General features: G+C 35.3%; 1 protein-coding gene across 1 annotated transcript in view; it reads left to right on the forward strand.

The window, feature by feature from the left end:
* CDC73 (cell division cycle 73) overlaps positions 1 to 17,054 on the forward strand; it is a 321,928-nt gene that overhangs the window by 73,225 nt on the left and 231,649 nt on the right. Inside the window, exon 11 of the mRNA XM_027074943.2 lies at positions 15,731 to 15,788. Within this exon, the coding sequence (XP_026930744.1) occupies positions 15,731 to 15,788 (58 nt within the window). The remainder of the gene's footprint in view (positions 1 to 15,730; positions 15,789 to 17,054) is intronic.

The raw sequence follows: 17,054 nt of genomic DNA on the forward strand, positions 1-17,054 counted from the left end.
GATCTTTAGTCAACCTTGGTAGAATGGAAGTTTCATATTTAATGCTGATAACTTTAAAGACAGAGCCAACAAACTTAAATTAGTTTCACTTGCGTCCACTTAAAAGTCAATCAATCTTTCCCCATTGTCAGTTTTCACCTGGGACACCAGTGGAGGTTTCTGAAGTGGGTGGTCCAAGGGGGTGCACTTTGCTCTGTGACCTCGAGGGTGGGAGGAGGAGCCAGTGGTACCTGAGGCACTGAGGATGGTAAAGGAACCAGTTATGTGGACCGCACGCAAGTTGGCACAGAAACAGGAGGGGAGGGGAAGGCAGAAGAGGCAAGGTGCCAGCAGAAAGCAGAGAAGGAAAACCCGATTGAAAACCTTAGCTCAGACAGAGGAGCAGAGGCCATGTTTTTTTCACCAAAGTGGAAATACGGAGTCCGCATCAGGCCAGTGAAGACCTGGAATTTCCCCAAAACAAATAGAGTTTCAGCAACTGCTTGAGAATATTCCTTAAAGTCCCCATCCCGAGGTAGACTAACCACAGTTGGCTCCAATTATAGCTGTTAACCCGGGAAATGAATGAGGGAGAAGCCCTCACATCTTAGGCAGAGGAACAGAGAGAGAGTCAATGTCCTCTTCAATCTGATTCTATCTCGGCCAAAGCAATAAGGCCGCCTTCTCAAGGTTCCTTCTGATAACGGCTGGGTTTTGGAGGCCCCTTCCAATTCGGGCACTCATTCTTTTCCCTTTTCCTTGTAGTAGACACATTGGTATTTTGCTAAGGGGGGGCTCTGGGCTTCCCCCCTTTTGGCGGCTGGACCTTCCCCATCCCGATGCCGCCATAGACTGTATGCTATTCACCACAGAATCACCCACGGGCCCACTCAGGCACCGTGGTCTTTTGGAAACCTTAAGGGTGCCCGTCTGTGGAGCCAGAGAATCGAACTTGGCAGGCGAGCCAGACAGAGTCACACATTGACACTCACACACACACCAGAGGTTATTACGTTCCCTCCCACAGAATTCCTGTAAGACATCTGAGGTCTGTCTCCGGGGAGTGATCAGGTTCCTCTTCCACTCTTGCCAGTGGCCTCACTAGATTGGGGCCCCGGCCTTACCGGTTCTGACGTCGGGTCCAGGTCCTCACCTGCCAAGTCTCCTTGAGTCCAGAGGGGACAGCGGAATGGGGCCGGCCCTAGGCAACCCAGCAGGAGACTGCCGAAATTCAGGCAGGGCGCGCCTTCTCCCTTGCAATTCCTCATTCTGTCACCCCTTGCCCCTCTCCCAAACCGGTGGCAACAGTGGGCCAGGGCAGTTGGGTTTCCCAGTCAGGGAACCAAATATGTTATGGAACCAGGCTGGAACGCTGGTGGAAAAACCAAGCGGCACTCAGAGATCTTGGAAGCCCACCGGTGGGCTCAGAGGAGATCCTTCTCCAGAGATCTGAGCCTGTCCTATTTTTTAGTGTAGTTGATGACATGTGTTTGGTACTTGTAGGAATCTCCTCTGACTTGTTTAAGGAGTATTTGCAACTTTGCCAGAAACGCTAGAAGGAATGTTAAAGAGTTTTATAAATGGGAAGCCTAAGGCCTAGAGCTTTGGCTTTTCCTAGTTAAATATGAAGGAGAAAATTGAAAGCCAGGCTTTTATTTTGGTTCCTATGTCCACTCATTACATGCTCACTACCTTTTTTTTTTTTTTTTTTTTACTTAAATGTAGGTAGCAGAATAAGGCTTAAGTGCCTACTTAAAATAATGTATTTTACACAAGTGGAAGTGGATTTTAGAAGATCAGTATTGTATTTATCAGTAATTCCTTACGTAGGATTTGACTGTGCAGCTAGCAGCAGTGACTATTATTTACCCAAAATCAGATCACATGCTAAGCCTACCTAAATTGTTAGGTAAAAGAATTTTTTTTCCTCATAATAGTTTTAGTATCAGAATACCCATTTTAAAGATGACGAGCCAGTGCTTAGAGTTGTAAAATAATTATCCCAGATATCAGCTAATTAGTGATAAGAGAGTCCAGCTGGGAATTAAAGCAAGATTATGTAAGTCTTTATGCACTGTTCTTAACCATTATACTATATAACATTGGAGAAATTGTGGGGAGTTTTTTATAGGAGTGGCACAGCATACCCAGAAATCATTCATAGAATTATAAATGGATGTTGGTTTATATTTTCACTTACCAAATACATATTGATAAAACTACTTTTTGCCAATATATGTAGTTAGGCACAGTTTATTAAATATTAGGGAGACAGAGTCTTAGACATATTCCCTATCCTTTCTCTAGGAAGGATAAGACAATTATTTTTGCTACTTCTTTTGATTTGACTCTTTTTTGGTGTCCCATTGGATTTATTATAGATCTTGATTATTAAGAGAGCGTTATTAGATAACCTACTGGTTAATGGTTCTCCCAGTACTGATTGGAGCCCCTGAATTCCCAGCAGACTGTTGTTTCAGTTATGCTTGCTAGGGGTTAATGTAGCAAAAGAGACTCCTGGAAACTAATAAAAAGGTGCCTGTGTACTTAATCAGAATGTACTTTAAACTTTAGGTACACCTGCCATCAGTTTCTTAAGTTTAAATTAAACTAGCTAAGCACTTTACATAAAGTACAGAAAAACAGCAGACATGAGATAAAAGTTCCTTTAGTGACTTTTTCTAGCAACCTGCATGTTTCCAGCCAAGAGAAACTGTAAAAATCTTATGACAGGCAAGCTTGTAGAAGTTCTTCCTTTAGTCTAGTTTCTTTTAACATCTGAATTCTATGGTTAAACTTTCTCAGTAAATGTGACATGTTCTTTGTCACACTCAGCAAACTGGCAGCTATTTTATTAAGTTTTATAGTCATAAATGCCTTGTAATTTTTACTTCCATAGATCTACTTTTTAATCTTATAACACATCCCTGATGGAAGAAGTAGGCTGTTATTACTCTGTTTTGGCCAGAACTGTCCAGGTTTTTTTTGTTGTTGTTTTGTTTTTTGTTTTGTTTTTTTTTTTGGATTTTCCTGGGCATGTCTACAGTAGTTCTCTAGGAGACAGAATTTAAAGACAGGATTTGCAGTGCCTCCTGACTCTTAATTTCTATTGAGTACAGAAGTAATTGTTACTTTATTCATGTGGTTAGTAGCTTTTGAGTTATTATTACATGATAAAATAGGTATAGATTTGCTCACTGATAGTAAAGATAAGTCATTTCATGGAATTCTACTTTCTGTATAAATTCAACTAAATGTCCTTGGTAAAAAGAATGAGGGAGAGGGGTGCTGGGGTGGCTCAATCGGTAAGCGTCCAACTCTTGGTTTCGGCTCAGGTCATGATCTCACGGTTTTTGTGAGTTCAAGCCCTGCATTGAGCTCTGGGCTGGCAGCAGGGAGCCTGCATGGGATTCTCTGTCTCCTCTCTCTCTGCCCTTGCCCTACTTGTGCTCTCTCTCTCAAAATAAATAAACTTAAAAAAAAAAGTGAAGAAAAGGGAGTGGGGGGTAACAATTCAACCATGGCAAGGTGATTCACTGAGAATGAGCAAATATCCTTGAATCATTTGAGAAGAGGAGACATGAATCTGGTTTTCCCTACATTGGTCTTCATTCCTGTTTGTGCTTTAGCATGAGGAATTGGCCCCTAAATGCCAGAGAGTTTTTTATTTTCAGCCAGTGCTCACATGAAGAACTAGTTCTTTTTTTCCAATGTTGGAGAAAAATCTTAATGTTTTGGATCATGTGTAATTTCCACCATAGTACTCTGAAAAATGCCATTTGACATAGTTATTTAGAGACCAGTTTTAGTTTTAATTGAGATCAGTCAACAGTTCTGCACAGTAATGTTTGCTTGAGGTTTATATCTTTTGACTTAAAGTCAGTTGAAATCTTTTTCTATATATATAAGATATGGACAAATGGCATATTTTTGGATTTTTTTTATTAGTAGTTTTCTCTTTTTGAAGAAAAATTAACTGTGTTCATTAAGAGTTTATAATTTTCCTTTGAAGTCAATAGATGATTTATGAACCAGTTTTACTTTTCTTTGAACCTACAAAGCAGGAATTAGCCTGATTGTAAATTAGCAATCTCAGAATGACCACAAGTGTCAGTGTTTGCCTGCCTTATTCTTCTTCAGTTTTCACTAACTTGTGCAGCAAATATTCATACTGCCTAAGAATTTCTTTTGACTTGAAAGCAGAGCCAAATTTAAGGGTCACTTTTAGAACTAATTATCAATATCCTTATAGTTTTAATTCATACAAACTGTTAATGATCCTAAGGGAAAAGATAAGCATGAAAATCAGTAGTAGTTTATATTATGCTTGTATATTCTTCAGTCTCTTAGTAGTATAGCTATTTCAGTTAAGCATAAATCAGCTGGCTTCTTACAATTGTTATTTGACGCACGGGAGATGCTCTTGTTTAGAGCTTTGGTTCTCAATGGAGAAATAATACTTCCTAGGTGGTATTCTAGAAATATTTTTGACAAAATAATTGAAGTGCATTTAGTGAGTGAGGCCAGGGAAGGAGGTCTGTAGTGGGTGGTACAATTTTAAATGAACCTAGAACATAATTGAAATGCAAAGTATATTTTGTAAAGTTTTAACATGCACTGAATTTTCCTAAGTATACAACCACAGTGTATATTGAAGATTGTATTCAACTTTGTTCTGAACTTGGCCATTTTGAAAAATCCTGTTGCCTGTGGCTGTGATGCTTATAGTAGTTGACTTAACCAGTAGAGTATACCAGTTGTGGACATGTGTGATTGTTACATTCACTGTGATTTTTTGAATGGGTACTAGTATTTGATTAATTCATAATGTCTTCTGGTGTAATTTCTGAGATTCACAATGAAATGCTTGTGCTTATCATAAATTTCTTATAAAATTTCATTTTTGTATTAGGATATTGATTTTCATTACATTACATACATAGGTTGCTTATATTGTGCATTTCATTTCAGCTTGTTAGAGGGATCAATGTGTAATATTTCTCACACAAAGGAGACATATTGAGTTTGATAGGGGTGTGAAGCTCACTAGGTCAGCATCTTTGAATAAGTTATTTCAAGCATCTTACTCCTTACAACTGAATACATGGATAGTATTTAAAAATTTAAACACTATTAATTCATTACAAAGTATAACAAACAATTTGTAAGTTCAAGTAGATGTAGTATGTTGAAACTTAAAACTGCTTAAACTTCACAAAGAAGCATAATTACTCATATGAATTATTAGTATCAGAAAATACTTTTTATTTAATAGCTTCAGTAGTTAAGGAAAGAAAGCAAAAAGTTACAAGTAAGTAAATAGAATGTTTTTCCCAAAGGGCTTTTTTGAGAAGAGCTGGGAGCGTAAATATACTTAATTCTAAATTCATGGAGCTCTCTTCAGAGTGATTGTTTATGATCTGATTGGAAATAGGAACTTTAGTATAAAGAAACTTTGCAAAGCAGAAAAGAGGCAGGCAAAGGTTATAGGATTAGGAAGGGGTAATGTTTAACTTTAGGGTTTGATTTTCTTCCCCTTCTTCAGGTTCTTAGAAGATACCTAAAGGATTCACTTATATTCAGTAAATACTTCGAGAATTTTTTATATGCAAGCTACAGGGGGGGATATAAGATATGTCATTAGGTTCCTTTTATTGAAGGAATTGATAGAGCTAATGGATACGTAGATTATTATATAGATAACAAAATAACTGAAAGAAAATATTATATAGTTAAGTTTTTTTCAAAAACCATTTGAAATTGTTTTATGCAATTCATTGTGGCATCCCTCAGTTTCACTCTTTTGATACTTTTGATCTTCTCAATTGTGGTTGGTTTGCATTACATTTTTATCTTCTTAATTTTTCATGCTTTTCTAGTATTTTTATTCCCTTCAGATAAATAACATGATGTCTCACAAATAATACAGTTGCTGCGTTTTAGTGAACCAAACGTGAAAAATGAAAATTTTTGTTTCTGTTGTACCATCCATTTTTTACCATCTCCCTGATCATTTACTAACATACTGAGTCTCTTTCTTTTCCATATTCTCATAGTTAGCTGACTTTGAATTTTTTCTATATTTTATCTGTAATTTTTCACAGATTTTATATTTATTAAAATTTCTAGCATTTGTAATGTTGCAGAACATTTCAGTTGACTCTGTGTTGGGAATGTGGGGGTCAAATAGTTAAATATATACACGTCTATGTTTTATTTTGGCTTCTTCAGTCAGTTTATTGAATTATATTAAATGGTAAAATGTTGAATGGTTTCTTTCAAAGCTTAAAATAGTGTTATTTTCTTTTCTACCTCTATTCCCAGTATCTATAATTATGTGATTCTCAAAAAACCAAGTTTAGCTAATTCCAAACATGTACCCTTTGATAGAGGGAGCTGGGCAGGAGAATATTATGTTTTTATTCACATGGAACAAAAGAAGAGCACATGTTTATGGCTATACCAAGAAGCCCATGTTGAATTATGTCTTTAAACTTAATCATTTAACTGGACATTGAGGTTGTACTGCAGTGTCATAGTTCCTAGTGACAGGGTATTACTTATATTAGAATAATAGAATTTTAGGGCAGAATTAGGCCTTTTTAATCATTAGAAATCTAGTTTCCTCATTTTAGAGGCAAGTTCGTGAAGACCCTGAGATGTCATTTTCTCAGAGCTCCCCACTTTAATATGTCATAGCCAGAACTAGAACCTGGGATATAAGATTTCTTTCTTTCTTTTTTTTTTTTTTTTTAACATTTATTTATTTTTGAGAGAGAGAGAGAGCAGAAGCGAGGGGGTGGGCAGAGAGGGGGGGGGACATAGAGTCTGGAGCAGGCGCCAGGCTCTGAGCTGTCAGCACAGAGCCCAGTGTGGGGGCTTGAACTCATTGACTGCGAGATCATTACCTGACCTAAAGTCAGACGCTTTAACCAACTGAACCACTGGGTGCCCCTGGAATATAAGACTTCTAAGTCAAGTTTTTTTGCACTGATTTACATTGCCTCTGATTACATCAGTTTTTAGTCCATGGACCCATTAAGTTATGCAGATGATCCCTTACCCAGTCCCTCTGCCACTATAAAAACAAGCCCACCAGTTTTAAATGAGAACATTGTGCATTAAACCTTAGTGACACATATAAAAGAATTGCTTATTTGTGCTAGAAAGGTATGTGACCATTATTGATTTTGATATTAAAGGAGATCAATTCCCATACTTCTGTTTGTTTCTGATTTGCAGTTTTATAATTAAACATTTCATTGGCATTTATGTGGATATAAGTTTTTAATCTGTAGATAAATAAATGAAAAAAATTTTGACATTTTCCCATTATATAAGAATGCCCCTTTAAAGATTTTGTGTTTTGTCTCACTCTCTTTTCCTCTCTTTTGATCCAAATTTCAGTTACTGTATTTGTAATAGTCTGGATTTTCCAGAGAAACAACCTATTGGATGGATTAGATGGATTGGGTGGATGGGTGGATGAATGGATGAGGAGGAATTGACACATGGGGTTGTGGAAACTGAAAAGTCCCAGGATTTGTAGTCAGCAAGCTGGAGACCCAGGAGAGTTGATGGTACAGCTCAAGTCTGAGGCTGAGTCCTGATGTTCCACCTTGACAACAGCCAGGCAGAGAGTGAATTCTTTTTTATTCAGGCTTTTTGTTCTGTTCATTTCTTCAGTGGATTAAATGAAGCCAACCCACATTGGGGAGAACAATCTGCTTTACTCAGTCTACTGATTCCAGTGTTATTTAATCTTATCCAGAAATATTCTCACAGACACATCCAGAATGATGTTTTAACTAGATTATCTGCACACTCTATTGCCCAGTTGACACATAAAATTAACCTTCACAGTTATCCTCTGAAAGCATTCTAGAGAATGATGAATGGAAAACTGGTATTTAGTTTTTTTTAATCAATGAATATCTTCTTATGTTATTCATTAACACTTGTATTTCAGTTTTGTCTGTGACTATAAAGAAGATGTATATTCCCAGGTCAAAGTTTTAATTCTATGAGTGGATTTGGATAGGGATAAAATTTTTCTTTTTTCTTCACTGAGATTAAAATATTTACTTTATGCTCCTTTGATTTCACATAGCAGAAACTTGCTCAAGTCAGCCAAAGGAAGAAAAGGAAATACATGATAATGGTATAAGAATATTCTGCAGAACCCAAGACTGAGAAATATAAATTGGCCTTTCTTAAAGAACACAGTGAGAAATTGGAAAACTTTCAGGAATCAAAGAAGCTTTTCTGTTTCTGTGTGGTGCCATATGATTATTTGTCACTTTTTCTGCATCTGCACCCCAGCTCTCTGGTCCTTTGTATACACAGTCTTCCTTAAAACCAGTCTGGCTACAGGCTACAGCTACAGATAACTGTAGCTCACATTGCTGGGCATATCTCAGTATGGATTTCATAATTCCAAAGAAGAGAAGATTTGATAGGATCACTGTAGTTCATGAGTTTATCCCTTGTGGGTATAGTCCAGCTCTGAAAAGGGGAAATTGGGTGTTGTCTCAGTAGACATCCCTTAAAAAGTCTGCCATCATTTGTAATTGGACTGTTTATTTTTATTTAAAAAGTTTTTTCCCCTAATGTTTATTTATTTTTGAGACAGAGAGAGACAGAACATGATCAGGGGAGGGGCAGAGAGAGAGGGAGACACAAAATCCGAAGCAGACTCCAGGCTCTGAGCTGTCAGCACAGAGCCTGACGTGGGGCTCAAACTCATCAACTGTGAGATCATGACCTGAGTCGAAGTTGGACACTCAGCCGACTGAGCCACTCAAGCGTCCCGACTATGTTTATTTTTAAAGCATATTTTATACTTTTTTAAGAAGACTTTTTTATTGTTGAATTATATATATGTATTTATATAAATATGTGTGTATATATACATATATGTTTATAAATGTTTTAAGGGTACACAGTTCAGTGGCATTAAGTATATCCATAATGTTAGGCAACCATCACCACTCTGTGTCTCCAGAACATTTTCATCATCCCTAATTGAAACTCTGTACACATTTAAATAATTTCCTATTGCCCTCTCCTCAGCTCCTGTAGCCACTATTCTACTTTTTATTTCTGTGAATTTAACTCTTCTAGGTACTTCATGTAATTGCAGTCATACAGTATTTGTCTTTTTGTGTGTAGCTTACTTCACTTAGCGCAGTATTTTTAAGATTCATCCATGTTATAGCATGTATCAACTTCATTCTGTTTTTAAGGCTGATTTATATTCCATTGTACATGTAAACTGTAGTTTGTTTATCCATTCATTTGTCAGTGGATATTTGGGTTTTCACCCTTTGGCTATTGTGAATAATGTTGTTATGAACATCAGTATACAAATACCTGTGCAAGTCTCTGATTTGAATTCTTTAGGTTCTGTACCAAGAGTTGGAGTTGCTGGATCACATGGTGATTCTATGTTTAATTTTTTGAGGTTCCATCGTACTGTTTTCCACAGCAGCTGCTTATTTTACATTTCTACCAGCCATGCACAAGGGTTCTAATTTCTCCACATTCTTATCAGTTTGTTTTTTTGTGTGTGCTTGTTTGACATTAGCTGTCCTAACAGGTAGAAGTGGTACCTCATTGTGGTTTTCATGTACATTTCCTGAATGATTAGTGATATTTGAGCATATTTTCATGTGCTTACTGAGAATTGTCACTTTCTCTGGGGAGATGTCTATTCAAGTTTTTTTGCCCATTTTTGAATTGGAATGTTTGTCTTGTGGTTTTGAGTTGTAGGAGTTCTTTATATATTTTGGATATTGGCCCCTTATCAGATAATGATTTGCAAATATTTTCTCCCATTTTGTGGGTTGATTTTTTACTGTGCTGATAGCACCTTTTGATTTCTCACTGTGCTGATAGCACCCTTTGATACATCCAATTTTGATGAAGTCCAGTTAATCTGTTTTTTTTCTTTCTTTGTTACCTGTACTTTTTTGTATCATAGCCACAAAGTCAAGGCCAAATTTAATCTCATGAAACTTTTACTGTGTATTTTTCCTAAGAGTTTTACAGTTTTAGCTCTTGAATTTACACCTTTTGATCTATTTTGAATTAATTTTTGCCTATAATGTAAGATAATGATTCAACTTGGTTTTTTTGCAGGTGGATATCCAGTTTTCCCAGTACCATTTGTTGAAAAGACTTTCCTTCCCCATTGCATGGTCTTGTACCTTTGTCAAAAATCAGTTGACCATATATGTTGAGAGTTTTCTGTATTTTCCATTGGTCTATATGTCTGTCTTTATGCCCATACTACACTGTTTTGATTACTGTAGCTTTGAGTAAGTTTTGGAATCTGGAAGAGTATGTGAGTCCTCCAACTTTATTCTTCTTTTTTTAAGATTAGTTTGGGGTCCCTTGAGATTCCATATGAACTCTAGCATGGATTTTTCTTTCTGCAAAAATACCATTGGGTTTTTGGTAGGGATTGCATTGAATCTGTAGATTGCATTGAATCTGTAGAATTGAAATCTTAACATTATTAATTCTTCAGTCCATGAACATAGATCTCTTTCCACTTATTTATGGCTTTAATTTCCTAACAGTAATATTTTATAGCTTTCAGACTTTAATTCTTTTGCTTCCTAGATTAAATTTATTTCTAATTATTTTATTCTTTTTAATGCTATTAAACATGGAATTGTTTCATAATTCCTTTTACAGATTGTTTGTTGTTAGTGTATAGACATGCAGCTGATTTTTATGTTTTTGTTTTGTATCCTGCAGTTTTGTTGAATTCATTTATTAGTTGTAACAGGTTTTGTGGAATATTTAGGTTTTCTACATACAAATCTTGTCATCTGCAAAAAGATAAGTTTATCACTTCCTTTTGAATTTGGATGCCTTTTACTCCCTTCTTCCTCCCTCCTTCCTTCCTTCCCTCCCTCCCTCCCTCCCTCCGTTCCTTCCGTCCTTCCTTCCTTCCTTCCTTCCTTCCTTCATCTTAATTGCTCTGGCTAGAATTTCAGATGCTATGTTGAATAGAAGTGGTCAAAGTGGACATATTGTTCCTGATCTTAAGGGAAAAGGTGTCCATCTTTCACCACTGAGTATGATGTTAGGTGCTTGGATGTTTCATGCTTAAGGTTTTATTATATTGAAGTTTACTTTCTCTCCTAGTTTGTTAAGGTGGGTATGTATTGTTTTTAAATCATGAAAGGGTATTAAATTGTCAGATGCTCTTTCTGCATCATTTGAAGTGATCATGTATTTTCCCTTCATTCTGTTAATGTGATATATTGTATCTGTTGAGTTTCATGTTGAACCATCCTTGCATTCCAGGAATCTGTGCCACTCGGTCATGGTATATAATCTTTTTAATATGCTACTGAATTTAGTATGCTGCTGAATTTGGTTTTCCACTTCTTTTCTTATAAAGAATGTTTCTTTATGGAAAGAAGTTGGTTTAATAATTATTAGTTGCTCTTTATTTTGGGAGCTGAGCTGAACATACACATATAGATATATACACATACACATTAATAGAAAATACACATATATATTACAAGTAAGTAAAGGTATATGTAATTATATTTATAATTTTTGAACTTTCATTCCTTCACTGGTCTCTTCCATTAGATTGCAAAACTTCATGAAGGCAGGAAGAAATACTTGCTTTTGTTTATACTGATGCATTCCCAGTTTTTTATTTGGTACTCAGTGCTCTTGATAAATGTGTATGGAATGACAATGTGTATGGAATGAATAAATAACAATTAATGTTGTTTAATTCTCTCAATAATCCTTTATGATATTTCTACCACTTTTATTTAACAGATTAAAACAGTTTAATAGTTGTGAGTCAGTAGTTCTAAGGCAAATGGAATTGTTTTAATTAGTTGATGTATAGTTTTAAGGATGTACCATGCACCAGGCAACCTGGAATAGGCATTGGAGGCATAATAGACAGTCCCTGACCTAAGATAGCTTACATTCTGGTTGAGAGAAACAGACAAGTAAGTAAAGAATTCTAGAGCAAAATGAAGAATTGATAATAGGTATCAAATCTATATGTTTTATAGATATAATATATTTTAGGAATGTGTTTTCTATTTTCCACGTTGGCATACATTGTATGCATATACTTCTGGGTTATAGTAGGATTTAGAAAGAGAATTGTGCTTATAATTTGTGTTTTGTTCTTGAAATCTTTTATGTTTTCAGCCTCATTGTCATTTGTCTATAGAGATACAAATTTCTTTTTGTACATAGCTTTTCCAAAATACTTTTTTTTAAAGGACTCATTCAGTGTACTTTTGCCATCATAAATACAGTAGTCAGGAGGGTAGATTATAAACTTGTAGAGTCTGCGTATATATTCTCTGTGTATTCTTCGTTTAGAATTTCAGTATTTCATGAAGTTGCATGTAAATAGCATTTTCCCAAATTGAGTAAATATAATGTATTCTTTTTCATAATGACAATTGTTACACATATTTTTCTTATGATAGTACATATTATATTATTTCCTACTTGTTTAAGCAGCAACCAATATTCTGTCTCCCAGTAACGGAAGATTTTTAGATTTTTCTCACTTGCTAAAATAAGGCAAGTAAGGATTATAAACAGTATACTCTCTTGTCTTGTTGTGTTTTGCAAAAATGATTCTATCACTTCTCTGTCACCCCACTCCATTCTTTATCAGTTATTTCTTTTCTGAAATGCCTCAAGTCTGAGTAGAAATGGTAATGGTTCTGACTTTTCAAGAGAAAGCAAGTTTTCCTCTCCAGTTAGCGTAATTTGTCAGCTCTTTTAGTTGTTTTTTTTTTGCTGATACTTTATTTTCCCAGATGGGTATTATTTTTTCCCCCAATCCAAATATCTTTAAAAATGTAGAAGTGTCAGTCTCTTGCATATTACTGCCAAATTATTATTCCTGTTTCTTAATGTATGCCATACATACCACTTTGTAGTCTTTGGAAAACTTCACCTCTGTCTCTTCATCTTTAGAGTAAAGGGTGGTGGTTTTTATATGGTTTATGAGGTTCTTAATGCAATGAGTTCTATAATTTTATTTCAAAAGAGTGCAGATCAGAGTGGAATGAACTTTTAGCTCTTAGTGTTGGCTAGGGAGCCCTAAAACAGCCATAAACTAATGACATGATTAGCAAAGATTTCTTCCCTCTTTTCTTTCATGGAGCCCATAGTCTCCTATTTAGTAGGTTTATAGCTGTGTATACACAGTGGGTGTGAGAGAGAAAATGTGTGAATGTGTGCTTGCACTTATGCTTACACTTATTTGTGTTTACTAACTCCAAAATTAAGCAGTGTTATAATGATTTTGGCAACTCAAAATTTTCAGTACATCTGAGAAGACAAAATTGGATAAAACTCTTTTCAGTTGCAACTAACAAACTGCTCAACTAACTGAAGTAAGATGTGTGTAGAATTGCATAGAGTGGTGAGATGAAGAATTGTAAAGGTTCACATAATCGAGAAGAGGTAGGGGGAGAATAGGCCTTGCAGGCTATTTTAACTAGATAGGTTTTATATGGGATGTCATATTCCACCTTTTTTTTTTTTTTTTTGCATACTAGTGTCATTCTGTCCCTCATAGATGGGTGTTCCCCCATGAGTCAAAAGGTAGGATCATCTGTAATTTTTAGTTTACTGCCTTGTAGCCTTGTATACAACTAGAGGTATAACTTGCTAGTTCTAATTTGTAAAACAGATCCTGAGGGAGAACTCTTGATTGACTTGGCGTAGGACATATGCCTCCCCCAGTAGCCTAAAAGGCTTATTGCCAAAAAGGAGTAATTTGGAGAAGGAGAAGGTCATCAAACAATGATAGCTTACTTTGCAAACAGAAAATACCCATTTTTGTCATTTAAAGGGGTCCCAGTTTTAAGTTTCCTCAAAAGTAGATAAAAATACTTAGGGGTTATAATTTGTAATGGATAATACTTTTTTTCCCATAGTACTCATATCTGCTTGTACTTTTTGCTGACCCATGTTATAATAGCCATAGCTGGTCATATAGTATAAGTATATTTTAGTAGTCAGCTGAATTAGTTTTGGTTTGGATAGTTCTCAGTTTGCACCTAGTGCTGTGTTTTAGTGATTCTGAACTTCATCTACTCTGTTCAAAAAAAAGAGAGCTTTGATTTGGATCCAGCCAGCCTTATAGTCAAATGTAGACAGAAAGATGTCTGCATATGTGTGTGCTCATTATCTTTCTTCCCGTCTCATTTATTTTTTCTCTGTTTCTGTGGGTATTCAAACCTCACTCCATGAATCAGCATTTTCATATAAGGGTTTCTAAGTAATATGGATAACATTTATTTCACTTTCATGTTTATTATATAATATCTAGTTTATTCCTCTTTAGGCAGGAACAATGGGTTGGAAAGCTAAAATCTCTTTAATTGATTTAGTTTATTAAAAAAAACCCCTGTGATAATAGTCTACCATTCCAAATGATTTTACTATGTAAAATCTTTAAGTTTTGAAGAGAATGTATTATGGTTAAAATTAATATTAATTAGGAGCATTTCTTTAGAAATACTTCTGTGATTCTAAAACTGCTTTCTATTATGGATTTATGTAAATTCCCTGCTAGTTATCAAATTTCATTCGGTTTGAGTACAACTAGAGTAAGATTTCCATAAATTACTAGTTGTTTTGAAATTTACATTTGTAGCTTTCTATTAAAAATGTTATAGGGGCACTTGGGTGGCTCCGTCGGTTAAGTGTCCAACTTCGGCTCAGGTCATGATCTCACAGTTCGTGGGTTCGAGCCCTGTGTCAGGCTTTGTGCTGACAGCTCAGAGCCTGGAGCCTGCTTTGGATTCTGTGTCTCCCTCTCTCGGCCTCTCCTCGCTCGACTCTATCTCTCTCAAAAATAAGTAAACATTAAAAAAATTTTTTTTAAATGTTACAATGAAGGGTTGGCTGGCTGGGTGGCTCATTTGGTTAAGCGTCCAACTCTTGATCTCAGCTCAGATCTTCATCTCAGGGTTGTGAGTTTGGGCCCCATGTTGTGATCTGCACTGAGCGTGAAGCTTACTTAAAAAAGAGAGAGAGAAAAGGAAAAAAAATGTTATAATGAAAAGTTTGGTGTGAATATGATTGAAATTGTAAAGTAAAGATAGTAAACTGTACAGTATAGATAGCTTTTTAAGATCTTAAACATTTCAGAGGCATTTGTTCCTGAGTATATAAACATAACAGATCTTAAATGTAACAAATCTCATCTTTATAAATGTGATTGTTTTCCCTGAATATTTTAAAGGCATTTAATTTGAAATGTTTGTGGGTTTTTTAAATGTGTTCCAAAGTAACATTACTTACATCTTTCTAGTGTGAGATTATGTATCATTTATTTATTTTGAAATTGTTCAATGGAAAAAAGATTGACTTGATTTTAAAATGGATAATGATACTTCTGAGAATATTAAAATTGTCAACAATTAAGCAAATCATTGAGTATTAGAAAAATATTACATTCTTATGGTAACTACTGTGTGGTAATGAACAGTTTAAATTTATTTTCTACCAAGATTCCTATTACTGCTTCAAGACCAATAACATAAAAGATAAATGAGGGTTTTTTTTTGGTTTGGTTTTGTTTTTTAATGCTTGGGATCATAGCATGGTCAGTAGAGGGGCTGACTGAATGAGAGCTAAATATGGAATTTCTTTGCAGTAATTAAATGAAAGTGTTTATTATGTAAAGGAACTCTGGCATCATGTGTCAATTTTTATTTTTTTAAAGGAGGGTGCATCAGCCCGTAAGACCCAGACTCCTGCAGCACAGCCAGTACCAAGACCAGGTAAAAATATAAAACTTTGGCTTTGTTTTCTTTTTTTGTTGTTTGTTTGTTTTTTAATGATGACAGTGAAATTTTTTGATATGTATAATGCTGTGCAGGAATTGAATTTTTAATTAAAGTATTTATAAAGTAATATAAGAACATTTATTTGAAACCAATAGGTATAGTTGAAGAGATAAAGAAAAGTTTTTTTTAAATGTTTTTAAATTCTTAGAAAAATATTGTTTTTTTTTTTTTAAGTTTGAGAGAACGTGAGTGGGAGAGGGGCAGAGAATCCCAAGCAGGCTCTGCACCCTGATGCATGAATTCATGTACCATGAGATCATGACCTGAACTGAAATCAAGAGTCGATTGCTTAACTGACTGAGCCACCCAGGAGTCCCTTTAAAAAGCTATCTATATGTACCCATCCCCTCACCAATTCCTTGTTTGAGTTCCCTGAGAGTACATGTGGATGTGATTTTTCAGCCCCCCGTTAGAAGCACAGCACCATAATTTTAATAGACTCTTCTGTAGCTTTGATTCTTGGACTATCAGATGTCTGTGTTATTGATCATATAAGTTTCTATAACCAGGTTTTGTAAGGTAAACAAAGGCATTATTGAAGTTATGTTAGAAATATTCTTCTTCCCTCTTCCTAGTTCCTGAAAAGATTGATGTTAATAAATGCATGTAGATACCAACATTATATCCATTTTAGGTGCTTTGGGCTTGACTTTGGTGTGTGCTTTATTTTTATATTTAGCGTAATTACAGTGTTAGGCTATACCACATGTCTTTTTTTACTTCATTAGTGCTGTTGAAAATGCTGTGAAAAAAATTAAAAGGATCAGAAAGGCACAGGCAAGAATTTAGGCGATGTTCCTCTTAAATTTGGCAGTATCAGTAGTGTGGATTTGGATGTGTTTTTATTCATAGTACATTTAGAAGCTAACCTTAAAATTATGTAGGTTATATATACCAAATATTTCTGGAAACACTTTAGAAGTATGGTGTGAAGATTATATGTGGCTCATGTTGGAATAATTTTGTAGGCTGTCTCACTGTGTCCTGGATCTGTACATTTGGATCTTGACACGACTAATATTTGCTTTTTTTTTTTTTTTTTTAAATGACAGTGAGTTTGTTTGAAATCTTTCTCATTCTTGTTTTTGAGAAGGAGTAGGGAAGAAGAATGTTCCATTAGTCACGTGTTGAATTTGGAGAACATTGGATAAATTTATTTCAGATGACAGGACTGTCAGACTGTTTTTAAGTCGAGAGGAC

This window comes from Acinonyx jubatus, chromosome E4, assembly GCF_027475565.1.
Source record: "Acinonyx jubatus isolate Ajub_Pintada_27869175 chromosome E4, VMU_Ajub_asm_v1.0, whole genome shotgun sequence".
NCBI classification, from domain to species: domain Eukaryota; kingdom Metazoa; phylum Chordata; class Mammalia; order Carnivora; family Felidae; genus Acinonyx; species Acinonyx jubatus.